The 22,805-nt window shown below is 36.8% G+C and overlaps 1 protein-coding gene across 1 annotated transcript; it reads right to left on the reverse strand.

Moving 5' to 3' along the window:
- Nucleotides 1-7,813: 7,813 nt before the first annotated feature.
- Nucleotides 7,814-21,098, reverse strand: kitlga (kit ligand a). Its single transcript, XM_079603235.1, has 10 exons — nucleotides 20,783-21,098; nucleotides 12,237-12,344; nucleotides 11,566-11,622; nucleotides 11,315-11,470; nucleotides 10,619-10,829; nucleotides 9,994-10,029; nucleotides 8,561-8,649; nucleotides 8,352-8,464; nucleotides 7,994-8,050; nucleotides 7,814-7,901 (listed from the first exon to the last, which is right to left on the reverse strand). The coding sequence occupies exons 1-9, from the start codon at nucleotides 20,795-20,797 to the stop codon at nucleotides 8,020-8,022; spliced, it is 816 nt and encodes a 271-aa protein (XP_079459361.1). The 5' UTR covers nucleotides 20,798-21,098; the 3' UTR covers nucleotides 7,814-7,901; nucleotides 7,994-8,019.
- Between the last annotated feature and the right edge of the window lie 1,707 nt (nucleotides 21,099-22,805).

A 22,805-nucleotide genomic window follows, 5' to 3' on the forward strand; every position in this document is an offset into this window, starting at 1 on the left:
ACATCACCTGCTGTTAGCATTCCATTGACTCCCATTCATTTTAGCGTCACTTTGACAGCAAATAACTTTACATCTGAGGCGTCCAAAGACTCCATTTGTCCATTATTTATTTCTAAAGAAACTCAACAGTGTATAAAAGGCTCCATTACTATGTATCTTACGTTATGGCCCCGTAGAAGCTGTTAACCACACAACTCTCTGTCGCACAGTAGAGAAATTACCATATAGACCAGCGGAGAAGCACGCAAGCAATCTGAATCGGAAGGGAATGATTCAGATTTCTCTCGGCACAGCTACTAGAATACTGACAACTGTCAGACACGTTGCTCACGTCACATCTACGTCATCAAGCTCAGTTTGAGCCTGCGCAGTTCGCCTGGCGATCAGGAAGTGAGTGCTTCAAATGGGCTTCACTTTTCTCCGTTGAAATCTATGGGGTCGCTGTGTCCATCTTATATACTGCCTATGGTGAGACTTTTGCGTTTTTACCCTTTAGACGGCAATGCGACGGTGGAGCGTTTTTAAGATTTCCACTTGGAGGATGGATTAACTTTTTTATGTTTTTAAGCCCCAAAAATGCCGTCGCCGTCTAAACGAAAGGCACATCTGATAAAATATTTTTATCCTATTTTTACCCTATTTGAGGGTATAGGGGGCAATTTCGGATTCAGGATTGGACTAATTTTCCAACTGTTTATACGCCTATATAGGCTACAGGCTGCATTTTGTCATGTCTTGTCTTTTATTGTATTTATTGTTTCTCAGGAATAGTTAATAAGAGTCATTATTCACATGTGATATTGTTCTATATCAGCACAGCTGTGATTAATCCATAGTTATAGTTCAGGATTATAGTCTAGTTATAGTACAGGATTTCAGTTAAATACAAATATAAAGTTATGAAACTCAAAGGGTTAGTTCACCCAAAAATATATGACTTTCTTCTTTCAGCCAAACACAATCGGAGTTATATATATTTTTAAATCCAGGCTCTTCAAGCTTTATAATGGGAGTGAATAGAATTTGTAAAGCTCTAATAAGCACATACATCCATCATAAAAGTAATCCATACGGCTCCAGGGGGTTAATAAAGGCCTTCTGAAGCGAAGCAATGTGTTTTTTTAAGAAAAATATCCATATTTATAACTTTATATTATAAACTATAATCACTGCCTTCCAGTAACGGCCGTAAGCTAGTCTAGTTCTGGCGGAAGAGTGACCTCTGACCCGACATATGATGTGGTATGTAGGAGTAGCGCAAGCTTAGGTGAGAGTAGACACCTCTCGCAGTTCAAACAAATAGGCCTGGGCAACAAACTCAAGCTCCTCTAGCATTTATTAAAAAAATTCTAATTTTAGACTTCTAATTCGTGACCAGTGTTTCCTTTTGCTCTGGAACAAGTAATAGAGTAATAAGACCAAAGATTGCCTGTTTGATATACCCAAAACGAATTATACCTCATGCTAAACACTCTCTACATAATTCCTGAAGGACTGGCCGAGATAAAGCGGCGGGGTAGATGAGCGCTCAACGGCCACTGAAGGCCTGGTGCTCACATCTCAACAAATTGTCAAATAGGCGCTATGTTTATATAAGTTGCATATTCGAGGTCTAAATAACTACATTCTTACCTATATTATGTGACATAACAACATTAGTATTTGTAAAAGGATGGTGAGTTTGCTCATCTGCCATGACACTCGCTGTGAGAAGAAATAGTTACTGAAAGCGGAGTGATACAAATGGTGAAACAGTGGTGATACTGGTAGAATGTAGCATATGAAAAAATGGGCTCTCAGACAATCAGATTTGAGAACCAGAATGAACTGTTGCATAAACTAAATTAGAATTGATATAAACCTTTATGCATTTGAAATAATCAAAAATAATCCGCCACAATTTGAAATATTGACATTAATTTGGTCCCTATTGTTCAAATACAAGATTGCACTCGCTGTATCCCATATGCCATCATATATGTATGAAATAGATGCCTTTCATTTCATTTCACGAAAATCTCCAGGGGGAAATGCCTTTGTATCAAGAATATGATTTAGACGGGCAACTAAACCTTCAATGTTATCAAGTTACTCTTTTGAAAAAATTAAATGAAATAGTGTGAAAAGAATCAGCATTTCAAAGAGCAGCAAACAATATAAACACCCAACAGTGCTCATTGTTGATAAAATGACACACCTCCTTTTACACACCCTTTTTTCTCCTGGGAATCAAATCGATGTGTGGGGTTATATAATACATTTTGAAATTAAAAAATCTCTCTGAAGTGGCTGAATTTTAAGGAACCAAATAAACTAAAAATGCATTTTACATTATACATTGTAAATAAAGCTGCCCCATTAATGATCATTTATTTGCATTATGAATTGCATTATGTAATATTACAGCGTAGAAAGGACAGATAACCACGTTTTAAAAGCTTCTGTGTGATAAATGCGTCATATTGAGCTCTCAAATCAGTTCCACTGCTTTAGGCACTCTAGTTTCACTTGAACTTGTTTTCACGAAGCCTTTCAGGCCGCCATGGTACGACGCCGGTTGTCTCAGCTGGCAAAAAATAAAGCCAAAACAACTTTTAGGATTTCAATCGGCATAGCAGCCAAGAAGCAGTGAGCAATGCTCCTCCGTTGGCGTGACTCATAGTTACACGGTAACACTGCATTTATCTTTATCCGACCATGTAGGATATTCGTCTTCGTCATATCAGCAAATCTCAGGTTACTCATCTCGGCTGAATCGGCGAGGCCTTGGTTTTAATCTGAATGTCATTGAACTGGTGTAAACCTTCCCGGTCTTTATCTAATCCTTTTGAGCTGTGACACAAGCACTCCTTGGGGAGCCTGTGAGAAACGCGGTGGCGTTCGAATGCCGGGCGTTTCCACCTGTGCCCCCGTCAGGTGACGCTTCGTGGCGGTGGACCCCTGAGGAGAACCCGAGCCTTTCTCCTCTGACTCACTGGACCTCTCCTCTCTTCTGTCACGCCTACGTGTCATCTCTCCAACCGTCTCCGCTCGGCTTTGGAGCGGGACGCCTCATCCTGAGACAGACCCCCCTTTGGCTCCTTGGTTGCTTACCGAGGGGCCACGGAGATCTCCATTACAGCCTTCTGCCCAGAGACGCGGCTATTGGGAGGTGGCGGAGAAGGCCTTTCACAGGAGTATTACAGAACAACGTCGGGCTCTGATAAGCCTCCGGTTACGGCCTCCAGGGACCCGACTCGTCCGTCTCCGCTCCCCACCTGGGGTGAGTGCTTTCTCTCGCGGCTGCAGAAAGGGCTTTGTAAAAGGGCAAAAAGCGCGCAACACAACTCTATTGGTAGAGGCTTTTAGTAACCCTAAACCACATGACCTGTGACTAAGGTCCTGTGCCGATTCCCACCGCCGAGAAAAAACGCACACAATTTAAATTCATAAAGACCTTTGTCACACATTCAAAAGCTCTTTTTTTGTTAATGTACGTACTGTCACAGGAGAGGCTGGCATTCAGGGGGACAGGCTTATAGTGTCATCTGCCTGGGCTCTCAACCAGCGTACCAACCCACGCTAATGTGGCGCGAGAGAGCCGAGGGGGCCGCCGAGCAGGGCAGAGGAGAGCGAGCCGTAGACTGTTATGCAAAATCGCTTCCATTTTTATCTTCTATATTATGCTTTCTGCAATCTGGGTTCAAGATTCAAGAGACGGCAGAGTTTATTGTAGCGTGCTGAAGCGCCTGCATATTTGCGCAGCGGGACGCCGCTGCCCACACATGCATGGGAGGGAGAGATGACTGTCCATATACCCTTTACTTGCACAAATAAACAGGATCGAATGACTTTGATTTTGACGCTCTTTCATACTTAAACCACTCTACAAAACTCGCTGCTGGTTTCTTCCTCCTTCTAAGGTTGTAAACTTCTGGAGTGAGCAACATTTCGGAGTTAACAAGGGAACAGTAAAAGGGGCTGGAGGATTTGCACACAGCAGGTTTATATTACGCACCATCCAGATAACCTCAGGAAGCGATGGCTGGTAAATGGAAAACAGCTTAATTGCCTCGTCCTTCTTGTTAGCTTGGGCCTAACTTTTACATTGACTCCCTGATGGTATGTGATCAGTCATCTTAAGCATAGTGCATTTTCCCTCCACAGGCTTGTAGTTGGGCCCATAAACTACAGACTTGAACCAATTGGGGTATTTAGATGCTGCAGGAGTTAAAGCACTTAAAGGGATAGTTTGGCCAAAGTGTCACTCTCAACCTGTGTGTCCACTATTTTTGCCCATACAGTTAAAGTCAATGGGATCCAAAACAACATTAGTTACTTTTATTGTATGGACAAAACAATAAGCTACATAAAAAAAATCATACAAATTTGGAACGACATGAGAGAGAGTAAATGATGACAGATTTTTCATTTTTGGGTGACATGTCACTTTAAATACATTCAACATCAAGTGCTTTTTTTTAACGTTCTTTAGGTATTTTCTTTTCCTTCAGTTTCTGTTTAAACAGTTTTTCTTGTGAAGCTTGATCATACTGGAATGGTGACATGACTTTTAAATGGCTCTAAAATTCAAAATATTGTTGAAGTAAATGCTATTTAAAAAAAATTGCCAGCAGATTTGACCTTATGGATCTTCTTTGGAATGGCTTTTGTAAAAATTCCTCACGATAATTACATAGCAAATGTATTGTTCCATTAAACAGGAAAGAGGAAAGTTTCATTTTAATGAAATTTGAATCCCTAACCGGATTACTGTGTGACAATGACGTTATTTCCTTGTAAACATCAATGTCATCGCAAACCTACATGTTTTCCTTTCTTTTCTTCCTTGAGACACAAAAAAAAAGAAATGTTGACGATATATACAAATTTTTCAAGCGTGTAAAGAAAATGTCTAATGATTCGTCATTGTGGATCAATCGAAACGTCATAAAAGTGGTCGATATGAATCAACATCTATATTGCAAGTCTTCTGAAGTCATACAATAGTTTTGTGCAATCCATTTTTTACTCATTTCTCAATTTATTGCAACCTGATTCGCCACTTCTCTGATGAACTTTTATGAACTACAATGGATGACAAGGAAGTTAAGTGAATACTTCTTTCTGAAGAAAGAAAGTAATGTGGGTTTGGAACAACATGAGCGTGAGAAAATGAGTGAACCGTCCCCTCAAATGGATTTTACGTACATTTTTAAAACAAAGTCATAAACAGGATCAAAATCAAAAATATGAATAAGCAAAAATAAAGCAGACTGTCATTATGATGGTTTTATTAGTCATAATGAGAAGTAAGCCCACCCAAGCCTCAGCAATGGTGGATAAATGTACTTTATTCACATCTCATACATATATTTGCATATATTCATATAAAATACAGAATACAGTAGACTGTCACCCAGACAACGACTGGGCCACAATTCCTTGTTTACTTTTGGCACCCTGACTGGCTTCCTGACTAGCTGTGTTCTGCAGTCTTACAAATATGATGCAGGATCCAATTGCGGCAGTTGGGGCGCGCCAAATCTGAAAAAAAAAATGGTTCCCTTGTACGTTCCTCAGATCTCAGCATCACAAAAACGGAGCAACAGTGTTTTCCGACACTTCGCCAACAGGGCAGTGGTGGGAATTTCACGGGCTGGCTCATATGGTTTATGGTTTGTGATTCATGGGGTCTTAAGACTGGGGGCGATGCCATATGCACACAAAAAATTCATACAACATGTAGGAATGTTCCCACTTTTGAAGTTGGTGCAGCTTATCTGTCACTATTACTTATTGACTCCTTATCAGGGCACCGGCAAAGACGCCAAAGGAAGCGTCATCACCCTCTACACAGATAGAACTTCCAGTTCAGAGTTTTCCAGAATCAATTTGAGCATAAAAATGAATCTTGCATGTTTATCATCTGTGACCTCACGCTATAACATTACCAACACTGCCCTGAACTACACTGAGACGATCTAAAGCAGTTTACAGGAAAACTCTGATGGAAAAAGGAAATAGTTTTCACTGACATGCCCCATCGAGAGCTTCAAAATGACTCATATGTCAGAATGTCAGAATAACTGCATGAAAACTGTTAGAACACTACAATGAGAGACGTTTCCATCGCTGCCAATGTTAATACGAGTCTCTGTAAACATCCACCTTAACCGGTACAAGATATTATTTACCAAATGTCAACTTCACATTACATGCTGTATCTTAAAAACTGTCGTGCTCGAACTAAGAAAACAAAGACTGGGCAGACAACAGGTTATTCCCCACAACACAGGATATAGATCATTACAACCAGTTCGAGAAAGCAGGGTACAAAATCAAATCTGATCTCCACTGAGTTTCGTCTCAAAGTCATTAGCACTTGTCTATATGAGTCGTAGCTATCATAAATCAGTATGTACAGATTAAGCGCAAGACGTCAGATGTCAACATGCATAAATTGATTCGTACTCAGCAGGAGACCGAAGCCGGAACCGGATTGTGTTATGCTTTTCTTGGAAAGTCATCTGAAATGTCTTAGAGGAATAATTTTTTTATATATATATATAAATATATATATATATATATATATATGACTAGTGCAATAACATTATTACATTATTTTTTTCCGTAATAAATATATGGCTGGTTATCCAAAAGTAATCTTTACAGGGAGAGCCATGCTATGAAAAGGCACAAAAATATGAGTAGAAGCATACATGTACGTTTTCTATTACGGTTACTTGTTTGTACTGTTAGCGAGATCTTCCGACGGCGTCAAAGGACCGATGAATTTCTGTATTCGAATAAGTTGTTTTTTAGTTGTTTGTGGTGTACCGTTTTGTTTGACGTCTTAAGTCTGACTGATGCATTTGAATAAATTTCTGGAATGGCAGAAAAATCAGATTTTTATTCTAAAATCAAAATCTACAAGCTATAAAACTCTCATGACCATTGACAAAAGTTGTCTATAAAATTAGCAGCCACCAGAATGACTTCAAAAACACTGCAACAGACTTTATAAAAAGCTGTAATGCGGAACTAAGTGCATTAATCATGGGTGTACTGAAAAGACTTTAATATATGATATATAGCATTAAAAAGTCATTCACGTAACGGCGTCTATCCGATGAGGAGCTATAATGGTACTTACAAGGTTGTAGCTAGTATGAACGTAGGGTTTACTGTACACAAGCGGATTAAGGATTGCGAGATATTTAAGGTAGAGATGATTGTGTATTGGTCATCTCATTGGATATTTGATGCCATGCAGGTGTCATGTCATATTCAGAAAATAAATAAATTAAGTCCACACCACCAGTCTATAGTGATAATAAAAACAATTCACAAATCAGATGATACAATCTGAAAATGACTTTACTGATTCAAGCACTCAAAAAAGAAAAACTGAAAAGGCGTCTATTTGGACGCCCAGACCAAAAGAAAGAGAGAGAACAAGGATTAAGAAAGAAAGAAGGAGATGGACCAGAGCAGCTGGAGGTAGTCGATTCTGCTTTAACTCCTTTTCGATAGCCATCTGCTCTCAAGCAATAATATGGCTGCCCTCCTTCTGAACTGCGGATCCTGCGCTCGAAAAAATGCGCTTGGCTATTTGACATCTCCGGGTGAATCCAATGCCGTGTTGCTTTCGTTCTGTTTTTCATCTAATTCCTCCTGCACAGTCTCCTTTCGGTCTCCGAGAGGAGAAGGAAGTGTTAGAGAGCATGAAGTGTGACTCTCAGAAGTTCTCAGAAGGAGCAACCGTATCTACCCCAATGGGTTCAGCAGTGGTTGATAAGAGGGCATCAGTTCTCAAAGAGCAGTTTTCAGGCCTGTATGTGTCCTTCACAGCTAGAAGTTCAGTAAGAGAATCTTTCGGAGGTGGTGCTTGTTTTTTCCTGTGCCGTCTGAAGCAGTGACTGCAAAACGTGATACATCAGTAACAGATTGTGTCAAAGCAGGTTAAGTTAATACTTAATTTATTTGAGGAACTCATTAAATTATTATTCACCTGCGTTGGTTACGATGGGGGTGGATTTACACTGCCATGATAATATTTAATCTGTTTCTGGAAAAGGAAAACAGAAAGTCGGTGTGAAAAAACTGAATCAGCACATAATTGAGTACAAAACTAAATTCCAAAAATGTTTGCCACACTTATATATATATATATATTTGTTTGTTTATTAAAAATGTAAATGCAAAACAAATTTGTTAGGTTTCATATTATAAAACAATGAATATATAGGGATATTTATTGTGATTTATTTTTTGGCAGTGCCCAATCTGAAGTATAACTTAAGTATCCAAATATGTGAAGGGTCAATGAAAACAGCACACTATGCAGATTTGACTGTTGCCAACATTACTTTTCAGATATCTCCACATCTAATGGGGGTACACTGGCTTCCTCTCCTGAGAAAAGGGCGGGGCCTTCTTCTGGACTCCGTTCAGTTTGAGGGGCGTTTCTTCTAGATTTAATCTGGATCACAAATGGACAAAAAACAATACCAATCAGAACATAAAGTGAAAAATGCTGTGATCTTGAAGGCTCAGCAGGGCAAGCCACCACACGTACCTTCCACACCAACAAAAACACCACTGCGATGAACGGGATGGCGAGGAGCGACAAAAGACTGCTCTCCACAACTTTCGAAAGGAATGCCCCTAGAGACAAATTAGACTGGTTTTATTAGTTTGCAAATATGCACTTGTTAGACAGTGACAGATAGCAAGATAACCTTTGATCCTTACAGAGTATCTGAGAATCTGTCTGTTATTACAAACTAAACTGACCTGACCTACCGGTACATAGCTGGACAGTTTTCTTCAAATAAATGTTAAAGGAATGGATCAATCAAAATCAAATCAAAAATTAAATCAAATAAATAATGAAAAATAAAATAGAAATTCTGTCATGATTTACTCAACATCATGTTATTTGTTTCCTCGACAGATAACATCAAATTTGACCTCATCTCATTGACCTCATGTAATTCCTTGTTTCCTCAATACATAGTGTCTTCTTTAAACAAATGGTAAAGAAATAGATCACCAAAAATAAAATAAAATGAAAAATAAAATAAAACGTTTTAATGGTACACTATGGACTTTTTTTGTTAAAAATGTAAAAAAAAAAATGTAATGAGTCAATACATCATTAATCCTTCATCCCAAATGTGTTTTTCACTATGCTTAACCTATTATAAGTGTTTATACTTTAGGAATCACTACGACAACTGTCAAGAATGCGACAGAGCGCGTAATAAAACAAGAACCAACATTGGCTTGGCTTTTCGGAGATGGCAAGAACTGAGGGATTGGAAATTAACAGATAAATTGCCAAATGTAGCTCTCTAACAGAGTTTATTTTAAAGCATTATCTATTGTGAAGGATAATTTCACTATGGGCTATTATAGCACAGTGCTGGAATTTATTTTCAAGAAAGTTCCGTGTCCATTAATGGGTATAGCGACAGTAATGTCTTCAGCTAGTCAGCTTGAGATCCTTTCCATCTAAACTGCTTATATCTCTTAAGCCTAGGGAATGTTTTATGAGTTGTAGGATAATCTCTCTCTCTTTTTTTAGTTATGAGAAAGAACCATATTCATCTGCACATTCATGCAGAGCCGAACCAAAACAATGTTTTTCCGCAAAATGCATGCAGTTTTGTTTTTTTAACCGCCAGAGAGCCAAAAGTTACAAAGTGTACCCTTAAAAAATTATAAGAATTCTGTCATCATTTACTCAACTCCATGTTGTTCCTGGATTCCCCCACAAAACATAATAAGACTAAACAAAAAAACATTAAACGGCCTTATTCCCTATTCAATTTTATCATTTGGAAAATAGAAATATCTCTTCTTGTGTCCCAGGGAAGAGGGAAAGTCATGTAGGTTTGGAACAACATGAGGATAAGTAAATGTTTTTTTTCTTCTTCATTTCTGGATCAATTATCCCTTGGAAGCGTACAATAGTGATGACTTATGATGATTTATGTGATATCTCACCATTTACGGGGTCATCAGGCAAACCGTTATGTTTCTCTAGAGAAAGCCAGAAAACAGAGAAGCATTAAAAGACTCAGATAGAAACCGTTCATTGTTAGATGCTTAAAAAGTCGGACACAATCTCCTTTTCTCTTCGCCCCATGAAAGATCTGATCTGTCCGCTTTTAGAAAGAAAGAGCTTGCGCTTGGGAAGATCTGAAGATTGCTCTGTAATCAACATGGTGACAATTGGACTTCGATTCTGTTCTCCCTTTCATGCCGTTCACTAGGGAGCATCTCTTGGTTTTGAAACTCAGCTGAGACTCTGTCATAATAGGGCTGACAAAAACATGTTGCCTTCTCTTGTTTTGTCCAGCGGCTTCGTTTGAAAAGGCACGGAACACACACACATACACCCACGCACACACACAACATGCACAAAATTGCAACCAAAGCTGCCACAAGAGATATGATTTAAAAGCGGGTGTTAACATCTAAAACCTCAGTTGCAAATGGGCGGTCTTCCACAAACGACATTCTGCAGTTTCTCAATAGCTTCATTAAAAAGTGACAGACAACACTCTGCAATATGGTGTCCATGCCTTCATACAAAGGCCTTTAAGACTGGTTATAACATGCGCCTCACCATTTGTACTATGTCGCGCTGACGTTGTCGACACCGTTGTAGTTGTCGTTACTGTTGTTTTTGTGGACGTGGGACATGGCGGGGGCTCGCAATCCTCGGCCTCTCTTGACGAATTGGCAGTGTTGAAAAAGTCCTCGACATATTCAAAATACTTTGCCGTAAGCCACATCTCATCTACATAATGACACTCGAATTCTAGCATTGAATCCTCCTAAAGATACAGAAAAAAATGCAGATTTACATTTTACTTAAAAAAAAAAGAAATATACATTTAAATAGCAATGTAAAACAATAAAAAATTATTCATTTTACAAAAGTTGGTCATTGGTTACAATGTTTTACTTATAAAAATATACATTTTTGGTTGCATTTTATTTTACAGTACGTGTACTTACAGTGTACTTACTAAGAAAGTACTGGCTAATATAACTACATGGATTAATGTTAGGTTTAAGGGTTGGTTCAGGGTTAGAACCTAGTTATTACCCAGTTAATTACTATAATAAGCACATATGTACATGGGGAACAAGACTGTAAAATAAAGTGCTACCAAATTTTTTTTTTTTTTTTTTAGAAACTATCGCTGAAAAGACAAATATATCAAAATAATAAAACATACAAGAAATTTCACCGGCATACAAAATTGCTGAATGAAAAACGGTTGTTTATTGTTATCACTTGGTTATGGTAACTTACCAAGCCATGTCCAATGTGATACCGCATCTCTTGCAGTATTTGGACAAAAGTGCCTATATTATCTTTATTGGAGGATATGTTCCCAAACTTCTGCGCCAGGCCTTTTAAGCTCACCTCCAAGTGAAATACATTTAGCTTCACCCAGCACATACCACTCTAGAAGAAAAAAATGAAAGACATTACTTTGTTTTCAACTTGCTCGCTTTTATTGCTGTGAATGATTCAATGAAGATTGAATAACAACAACTCACCACTTCTTTAGGTATATAACGTACTGTAATCTTGTAGTCTTTTGGAATATTCTGTTTCTAATGGGAGAGAAATAAATCATAAAAAGCCAATTCTAAGTGCCAAAGACTACACTGCACATGGTCATTTGATCGTCAATAAAGATGCAAAACGGAAAATTTACTATTAAGTAACCACAATATAAACAAGGAATTACTGTAATTTGCTTTATAATCTTGGCTTAGGTATAGTAATGAAAGCCACCAACATATGTTACATATTTACTTCAAAAGATCTACATTTTAATCACTGGTCATCAACCTTTCAGCAAATGGCACGCACAGTGATTTGGCATCATAATTCATAAATATTTTGCTCAAGGAAAGTGAATACCATTAAACAACTCACAAGTTCAAACAAAGCGATAAACTCAATAATACTTTCAACAGGCCAATGATTTTTGATGTTTCTGAAAAGGCTGTCTGCAGAAAAGCATTTTTTTTGTAAGTATACGACTCCATTATCATACTTTGAACCATATGTCTGCAGCTTTCATTCCAACACACATGAAATAAATTTCAGCTCTCATCCCTTGAGCATCGATAAATCAGCCTTTGCTGTTGTCTTTCAAAAAACAAGCTCAGAAAAAGAAAAACCCACGGCACTGGAGAGATAAGAATGTCCAAGCTCTTACCAACAAAGAAATTTTCCTGATGTCATCTGTAATGGGATTTCCTATTTCACTGGAATAGGCAGCAACTGTAATGTACAGCAATAAATGGACACAGGTGCATATCCAAATCTGAAAAAAACAAAAACAAGAATTAAAAGATAAGTCTGAGACTAATAGATCATATCGGAAATCTTTTAATAATATACAGTCCTAATGTATAATCTCATTGTTTAGAGGAGTGTTAGGCAAAACGGAAAATGTTTTCACTGCTATTTTAAGAATATCCGGGTCAGGTTCAATAAATGAACGTTTTTGTCTAGCAAACTCTCCTTCCCTTCCGCCGCTATAAAGCTGGTTGTCCCATGGTGGCTTAGAGCTTAAAGCTTTTGCTCTACTGTTTCCAGACCTCCGATTTGAGCTTGTTGCATAACAAGAGGCAGATTTGCTCTTAACCCTGATTACAAGGGTGATCCCAGACAAACAATGCATGAGCCTTGTCAGGAGAAACGGGCCAGTAAAATAAAGAGTTTCAGCTTTGCTCTGAGAGGGAGCAGACAGAGGTGAAGAGCAGAATCATTCGAGGACAGGCTGTTCAGCTGCGAGATGCTCTGAGTATGTAATTACACAATTACAAAATTGATGCTCTGCAAATAAGTTTTTTCGAAAATTAGTTTGGTTTTGGGATCACGTGACCTGATCGAATGCGTTTCTCAGGAGGCATTTACATTTGAAAAAGTTCAAAAACAGCTAGAGCACAATGCAGGGGTCTCGTGTAAAGTGGATGAATCAATCTCTTAATGCATGTTTCTTGTCTTATTGTGAATGATTCATGCTTTTCCAAAGTTAATTAATACAATTTATTAATTTAATTTACATGCATTATAAATTAATTTACAATAATTTATTAACATGCAATAATTTTCCTCTGAAACAACTTTCCTTTTTTTAGGCTGTGCAGGCTATTGGATAATGCTAACCAATTTAGCCAAACTAGCATTCTTTTAAGCTGTTGTTTTAGCGAAGTAACATTTTATTTGTTTGTTTTTTAAGCAAGCAGTTTTTTTTTAGCTAACTATCGTTCAATTTAGCTGTCGTTTTTTTTAGCAAACTAGCATTCTATTTAGTAGTTGTTTTAGTAAACTAACATTTCATTTAGCCATTGATTTAACAAACTAGCATTCGATTTAGCTGTTTTTTTTAACAAACTAGCATTTATTTAGCCATTGTTTTAACAAACTAGCATTCTAATTAGCCATTGATTTAACAAACTAGCATTCTATTTAGCCATTGATTTAACAAACTAGCATTCTAATTAGCCATTGATTTAACAAACTAGCATTCTATTTAGCCATTGATTTAACAAACTAGCATTCGATTTAGCTGTTTTTTTTAACAAACTAGCATTTATTTAGCCATTGTTTTAACAAACTAGCATTCTAATTAGCCATTGATTTAACAAACTAGCATTCTATTTAGCCATTGATTTAACAAACTAGCATTTGATTTAGCTGTTGTTTGAACAAACTAGCATTCTATTTGTCTTATCTATAGCTAAAGAATAGCATTCTATTTAGTAGTTGTTTTTATCAAAATAACAATCTATTTAGCCATTGTTTTAGCAAACTAACATTTCATTGTCTTTTTTTTTTTTAGCAAACTAACATTTTAATTATCTGTTGTTTACGTAAATTTACTTAATGTATATTTTTCATTGTTCACAATAAAATAAAATAAAATCCACCTCTAAACTTTTTTCCCATTAGATATCCTGATTTCTTCGGAAATGTGACATAGCATCTTAAAAATGCAAACACCGTGGCAGGACGGTGAAGAAAACAGTGAGACACAGTTCAATACAAAGAGCAAAAACATTTAGTCTAAATATGAATGATTGGAGAAGTGGTGCTTTAATGGTTATTTTACAGAATTAAAACTTATGAAATTTATTGACAGTATAAAAACAGCGTGCAAATTAAAGCACCACCATTAAACTAAAAATTAAATATCAGAAAATGTAGATAAACTAGTCAACCTTACTAACACTAGATAACACGTTTAAACTATCTCCAATTCCATGCTACCAGTTTTTTCTTGAAGACCATGTTTGGAAGGTCTCGGCTGTTGAGATGAAAAGTAAATAAGTCCTACCTACAGCCATAAGGAAAAACCTTGTTTCATCACCAATTACATCATGGCATCATCAATGATTTTACATTAAATTGACATACATTGATACTGTTAGGCAGGTCATCATAGGCTTTTTAAGCAAATCTACAAATTTATAATATGAAAATGATGCAATAATCGTTTCTATTCAAAGACAAAAGTATATCTCCTTTCCAGCTAACTCTAATAAAATGTTCTACCTGGTTAAATAGGGCATGTTTATTTGCATCGAATTATAAATAAGACTAACCATATGTAAATGCTTAGGTCTTGCTTTGAATTATTGGACTGCAAACAAAGTAAACAAAGCTAGTACACAGCATCTGGAATTTAGTATGCACTCGAACAAGCAGTTTATCTGTAGCTTGTATCTGAGTTTCTTTCAGACAGTATGAACGGAGACTGTAAAAGGCTATTGCGTGTCGTGAACCAGATGAGGAGGATTTGTTGAAATTTGGTGACTGAAGCAACATATGGAAGCCCAGATGTTTTATTGGTTATATTATCCAATATTTGAGTTTTTCAGCAAGTACTTTGGACACAACAACAAATGCTCGTCTGTCTCCCATTTAAATGTGAACTATTCAAACTGACTTGTGCTCAAATTCAACGCTGACAGTCATAAATCAATATAGTGTAAGCAAAGAGAACCACTGACATGATCAACTGAACAACATGTAGAACATAACAGGTAAAAATGATTCCAAGATAATAATAAAATCATTACAAATGAACAATGAATTCATACAAATTCATTACATACTGTATATAAAGAAAAATTATTTTATCCAAAATAGGGTTATTCTGCTCTATAAGTAGCCTATAGCTAAGAAAAAACAAAATAAGGCCTATTTCTCACAATGTGACTATATATCCCAGTCTCAAATTAATTTATCATAATTGTGACTTTATATCTCACAGTGTGACTTTGGATTGTGACTCTATATACTGCAATTGCAACTTTCCCCTCAATTACTTTATATCCAGCAACGAGTTTGTTTCATGTAATTGTGACTTGTGAAACTTTTTTCTTTATAATTGCAAAATTATACAACATGACTTTATATCTCAACTGAATTTTTGTTTTTCATAATTGTAAAGTTACAATTCCAAGATGTAATCACATTGTGAAATCTGACACTATATATTGCAATAGCATTCCCCCCCCCCCCCCCCCTCGTAATAGATACGTCATATCCTCATTATCCTGCAACGTGATTTATAATCTCACAAGTGCACATTTCTTTTAAACTCTTAGTCTAAATAAACTGGCTTTGATAGGATATATACAGACCCCTGAATGATAAACAAAGGAATCTTGAAGGTGTTAGCTACAACACATTATATGAAAGAGGCGACTTTCACTTACTGTAGCTGGACAAAGGAGAACAATATCTCATTATGGCTGACCATGAGCTGATCTAAACACCTGGACAGTGACAAAAAAAAGAGAGCAACAACTCAACCCTTCCTTTTGACCATCATGTTATAACTCTGTCGGCTAGAGAATAAGATAATCACCAGAGTCATGCTGACCAGACACTTTGATCGCAAGGGTTTATTAACTTTGCAAGGTCCCCAGACGTACAAGCTCATTCTGAACAATGTACCATTCACTACATAATCTTATTAGTGAGAACAGAGCCCAGTGTAACACATGGTGCCCAGAAAAATGTCTAGTCACCATCTATCTTCCTTCTTTTCATCTTTTCACAGTCATTACTTATATTTCTCATGGTGTACATCAGTCTAACACTTCAAATACAAGCAGAATCCCAATGACTGATATCAGCTAGCGGCGTATTAGCAATGCCACAATTGCTAACAATTCATGCTACAAGGAAAAAGCGTAAAGATTCGGAACATACAGTCTCCTTATTTTGATACAAAAAGTGACCAGATGTGAGGCCAGGAGACAGCTTTGTAAAGCCATGTGATCAACTTACGCAGGCCAGAATAGCAAGAGGACAAACTAACATCAGTGGCCGGAAAACTAGCATAATCGTTTCAGCCTCTGTTGAATAGTCAGCGACCAGTATCCACTCAAAAACAACTCAAATCAAATTTGCTTCAGCAAATTGCACTCAGACTGCCTGTGTCCATTCAGGTGCACTTTACAAACCTCTGGCTAACCGAATAAACACTAGCTAAAGATGCTATCACATGTCCCAAAGAATATATGTGCTTTCTCATGTTGCCAAGACAGAAGAATGTCAAATTCTTCCTCACCCCCCATGACTCAACACTTCTGTGCTTCGTATTATTTCTTCAATGGGGTTAGTCAGTTCAGTCATTGGGTGCTGCTAAACATCTTAAACCAAATGAAACAATTGGGAAAGACATAGCGGATTTACACTAGCTGGGGGAGCATCAATTACACTGTCCCCTTATGAGTGTTTAAATGGAGGGCAACAGCCCACAGGAGTCCAATGAAATGTGATCTGCCTATTTGATAGCTAATTTAGAGGGACTCTATGACTGGGTGGGAGCAAAAATAACAATAGCCTGTCCTGGAGGGAGGCCTTGTTCAGGAACTAACCAAGAAAAGTAGTAATGCTAATGGAACCCACCCAAAGCTTTGAGGAGAACACTGAGAAAATCAGTTCCAAGAGAAAAGAAATGCAACGATATTAATGCGAATTTTTTATTTGAGCCATGAAATGACGCTAATTGAGCCATGGCTTTGATAAGCTACTTGGGGTAAACCAATCTCTGCTGTAAAACAACAGACAAATGGAACACATAATACAGAAATAATAAAAAATGATGAGGATCATATTATATGCTCGGAGTTTAATTTTTATTGACATTCAGTTTAAGCGCGCCAATAAAAGCAAGAGATTTATTTGCCGGTCCAGTGATTTCATTTCTATCATTGGGTTCAATTCACTTTAAAGAGTCCATTATACAATTAAGCTCTTTCCAAACACGGATGAAGTTTCAGCCTTTATTGTAAATGGCCATCCGCTATTGAAAACCTTTTTATTTGGACTAGGCTTAGCCAGTGTCAAAGCCAGGTAAGTATAAGGACTAAAAGGATATGGAAACAAAGTAAATAGGTGAACAGGCTTCATGGAATGGCTGCAATGATGTTGGCGATAATGCTCCGTTAAATTATGGTTCAACCCACAACACAGATGGTAATTTCTGGTACTTTATCTTATTTTTTCAAACCACATACATGTATTTATGTATTAACTTATTAATGTACCAATTTTTTTTTTCTGACTTTTGTCTCCACTTAGTGCCCAGTGGACTTCTACTTCTTACTTAACACAATATAAAAAATCTTCCCTTCGTCAGTGATCATTACAGCACAAGTCGAATCATCTGATATGACAAAATCAGATTTACGGACCATAAACTTTCTTAAACGTAGACACAACAACACACTATCGTTCATCTACAGCCCAAGCTAAATTACTTAACTGCATCACAATAACATTTCTAGCAAAATCCAGAAAATCTGTTATCTGTCCACCATATACCCCAAAATTGCCCATCAATAATAACTCTTTACTATACATTGTCTTCACATGTTATAGTGCTATTGCTGCAGTTAAAAAAAAAACATTATGCTATTATGGTATGTTATAGTGATTTTAGGGAGGAAAAATGGCTTATTGCGTTAGTAGACTACAACAATCATTAAAAATAATTCTTCAATAAATGGTTATTTACAACATTTGATTTGAAGTAACAAAGTATTTAAATGGCTGTCATGTATCGTTGTCTTTTCCCAACAATTTATGAGAGAATTGATGGACAACACATCCCATAAAACACTGCAAATAATGCAGGACATCTGTGTGTTTTTAAATATATTTTCAGATTTTATTTTACCTATGTATTTATTGCAGTAATGCTGCAACATCCCATATTAACTAACATTTAGTAGTTATCTAACTAAGACTTTTGCACAGTAACAATAACTTCCTTGCTACCTAAATGTGCTTTTTAAATAAGTTGAAATTACTAAATTAAAAAAAGTTTTTAATATACCATTACAGTTACTTATGACTTTTACTCAAGCATATGCCATTGCTTAAAAATCTTGTTGTTCGTGCTAGCTGTGTCTTAACATATGTGTTATCATTTAAAACCAGTTTTAAAGATTATGAATGGAATTACTATGCTCTCTATACAACATACGTTATGCCAACAATACTGAATAGCTCATTTCATTTGCAATGATTCACAGCTGAGGTGCTAATATACCGTTTTCCATGTCTAATTTCAGAGGTTAAACACACAAATCACATTTGTATATATAAAACAGTCCATACACAATAATGTCAACTGTCAAAATACCTGCACATTTCACAATTTTTTCTACAATGGAGTTTTCCAGGAAGAAGCACTGGTGTAGTGTGCGCTTCATGTGGTGTGAAGAACATACCAGACAGAAATCTGGTATTAGTTACTCATGAAAAGGAAATTCAATAATCCAAAATTCCCAATCTTCACCTTCAAGATTGCTAGTTTTTGACGCATAACATACTTCCTCATAGTCACATTGCAAACTGTCATTTACTTTTGCCTTTGGGCTTGGCACATGATCGAAGGTGTTTGCTTTCATACTAGATGTAACACATAATTGGGCATTAGTTTTGGCAAAGGGGCCGATGTATGTCACGGGTGATGGAAAAAAATGAGTTCAATGATTATTCACATACTAGGTTTGATTTTTTTAACTGCAGCCGCAGAGTACTGTACACTGAAACGGAGATGTACACACTTTCCTCATACACCTAATTCTTTCTAATAGAAAAACCACAAAACGATGATATGTCTCAATCTTGATTAGAAATCAAAACTGTCACGTGTACAGTATGAGAGAGCTTCCCTGTGCTTATGTTTGCCAATGATTCACTTTATTTTGTGTAATAATATTACAAGTGATAATGGCAATAAGAAAGCAATGCTATTCAAATACAGTGGCACACTCTTAAAAATAAAGTTTCTAAAGGGGGGTTTCGCAGTGATGCCATAGAACCAACATTTTGGTTTCCCTTAAATAACCTTTTTTTTTTAAGAACATTTGAATAATCTAAACCTTTTTCCACTATAAAGCATCCATGGATGCCAACCGTTCTTCGATTTAAAAAAAATAACCTTTATTTTTACGAGTGCAGATGAAAACTGCTGAAGTTGAAATTAAATAATTATGTATATGGCTACTAAAAAAGTGTTTTATTGAAGCATGTGAATGTTCCAACATTTCATGCCAATGTATCATCTTAAAACTGCCTTACTCCCAGCAAGAGGTAATGCAAATTCAAAGCAGGGCAAAGGTGCAAGGGGAATGACGTCTGTCTGCTCTTCATACATCACTATAGATTAAGCCGTCTTGAAGTGAGAGTAAAAAGATTCTTACAGCATGGCAAATGTTTTTCAGTTGAATGCTCGTAATTTACAGTAGCCTACATAAAAGACAGGCGCAAAGCCTGGCATAGTTGACTTCAAGGAAAGGAGGGAAAGCGTTAGTGATGCTGGTAGAGATGCATGATGCATTTCGACTAAATATCCTACACAGTCAATGAAAACCATTTCTACTGGCTTAGTTCCCGTTGTACAACATGTCCAAGACAGCGAGTAACGTATCAGGAAAATCAGGTTTTCACAAAATATGTTTATATATCACCTGTGTAGGCTATAGGCTACGCCTACGTTCAAAGGTCGTACCGTTTGATCGTAGTTATTTTGCTCTTATCTCCGTTTTCGAAGACTTTATATCTATCGCTCATTTTATCATGTTTTAATTGTCATTTTTATTCAGATAGGCTACATCTTCAAGAGGACACATGTCGAGGACATAGCCTAATATAGGCTAGCCCACTGAACGTCAATAAAAAGCTTATTTCTTTTTCAGGGCGAACGTTTGGTCAGATCGCATTGTAAAACAGTTTATTCCACTGAAATCAAAAACTTCAATTATCCCTGCCTTAAATGTTTCAAACAATTTGAAGGTGATAATTTAATAGCACTTTCGACCATTTTACCAAATTCCAAAAATTCATAGGCTATTGAGTAGAAATTACTAAATAGATTGTGACAAGTTAAGTGGATGGACGTTTTTTGTTATCTGACATCCGCCTCTGCTAAATCAAGGCACATAATGTCAAGCGACAAGTTAATTTCAAATAAACCATTAGCTCCTTTCACACCCCCCACATACTGATTAAATGCGGACTTAAAATTCGATGCAAGAAAGTCTGACAAGACGAAGACTATCGCTGAATGTGTTATAATATAAAACATGCTATTGTGTTCATTTACATTTCCTTCAGTTATCTTCTGCAGACAGCGCAGTTTTGCAAGCGCAACGGAGCGAAAACAAATGCAAATCACATGTGATTCACGCTAACTTACTCGCGTTAAAGCAAAAGCCGTTCACTTACGTTTGACTTCTTCATATGGAACGAGAGGAGTAACTCCAATGTCAGCGAAACCCTATTTTATCTTACTTCGGCGGGCAGGGAAAGGGTTTTCTTCATCCCAAAGGTACATATCCAAAATCATCATAAAGTAGAATCCAAGTCGGGAGGGAAAGAATGTCACCTAAATCTGCGTAATGATGGTAAGTATCCAGCTAGACGCTTCATACCGCACGATGGAGAACGGAAGGCTGCGGAAAGAATCAAGAGTTTTTTTCCCAAGAGCAAAGCCTTTTTATCGTGTGACTTCTGCGCACTCCCGCCCACCCCAGTTTCTCTCGGTCGTCTACTGCCCTGGGTCTCACTCAATCGATTTCACAATCACCATTCAAACGTCCAGTTGAGATTAATTTAAATGAAGATGTTTTCCTGCTAATTTTCTCAGGATGGGGTCTCTTGTTTATGGCTCGTCGTGACAGCAAATAGTTTGTAAGATGTTTTGTAGTCTCTGGCGCTGGAGTGTTTTAGCCCTGAGGCGTTATAGAAAATGCTTAGTGGTTTTTGGTATCTTTCTAGAAAACGTTCATCACGGGAGCGTTTTTTTTTTTTTTTACTGCATCTTATTATTCCCGTGCTTGCGATATCAAAACGTCGACCTAGACGATGAAGAGCTAAACAAACGGCTAAATTTGAGTTTGTTATGGAAACTGTAAGAAATGTAGCCTATTCAATGTTTGAATAAAAAAAGACCATTCAAAGTTTCCCCCAACGGAAAATTTAGTGTAAACTAGCAGCGAAGTGATTTTGTGCAAATCAAATGGGCAAATCTCATGTGCTCAAATCACACGTGTTTCACTTTTCTGTGTTATAAATGACAGACGTGTAACACTGAGGTAAACAGTGACATCTACAGCAGTAGACTAGTACAGTATTCTGGCTAAAATATAACTGTTTTTTAAATTAAGTTACCCTTTAGGCAAGGATAAATTAGATGGAGTTTTGTACACTAGACACTAAAAATATGAACTAAAATAGGCCTACAAAAAAAGAAGAAATTTACTATAGCCCCATTCCAAAGTCTTATTTTTTGCTGGGTTGATTCAACCCAATTTTGGGTCAAATATGGACAAACCCGAACGTTGGGTTAAAAATGTAATTAAAAAATGTAACCCAATGGCTGGAGTTGTCCATATTTGACCCAAAATTGGGTTGAAACAACCCAGCATTTTTAGAGTGCAATAAAACAAAATGCAGCATTATTTGAAGGCTAATATATCCTGTAATTAGAGGCAAATCTTATACTTGTAACTTGATAAATACATTCAAAATATAATTATTCTAATATAATACACTTCATCACAAAATGAATTCGACCTGCATTGTAGCAAATACTCTTTGAAAAAAAAAAAAAACTTGTCACTTTTCTCATGTGAATCTCAGCTCTAGATTGATAGATAGCTGACCCATCTTACCCCATCCTGCCTTACTACTTACACAATGAGAGCACCCCGAATGCTTTATTTGAATTATATTCTCTAAACTTAAAATAATAAAACTTAATAGCTGAACATTCAAAATGACATGCATACAGTGGGCAGCTTTTGTTAATACAATTGAAATGATATAGCAAGCATAAAACACGTGTGGCTTCGCTTGATATCTGGTGTACAGTCGACGACTATAAAGTTTCAATGTGGATTGCAAGTTCAGAATGTAATACCTTCAATTCATAATTCATAAATGTTTTTTCAATATAGATATGAAAGTGCCCCATAAATAACTTCACCTAAGACATTTGTATTATAATTATGATGTGCCAGTGGAAGAACCACCACTTGTATAAGTGTAACAATGCACAATTGTATGTCGCTATATATTTAAAAAGGGCCATACCTTGTCTGTTGTTAGATTTTTTTTTGTTTAATTTAGTTTAGTATTAGTTCAGAAATCTCCCCAATATCATCGCACATTTTAAGAGGACATTTACTGAAAACGACTTTGGTTACAAAAATCTCCATTTCCGTTTTCATTCCTGTGGGATATTCTT

The sequence above is a fragment of the Phoxinus phoxinus genome (assembly GCF_949152265.1).
Source record: "Phoxinus phoxinus genome assembly, chromosome: 25".
Taxonomy (NCBI): Eukaryota; Metazoa; Chordata; class Actinopteri; order Cypriniformes; family Leuciscidae; genus Phoxinus; species Phoxinus phoxinus.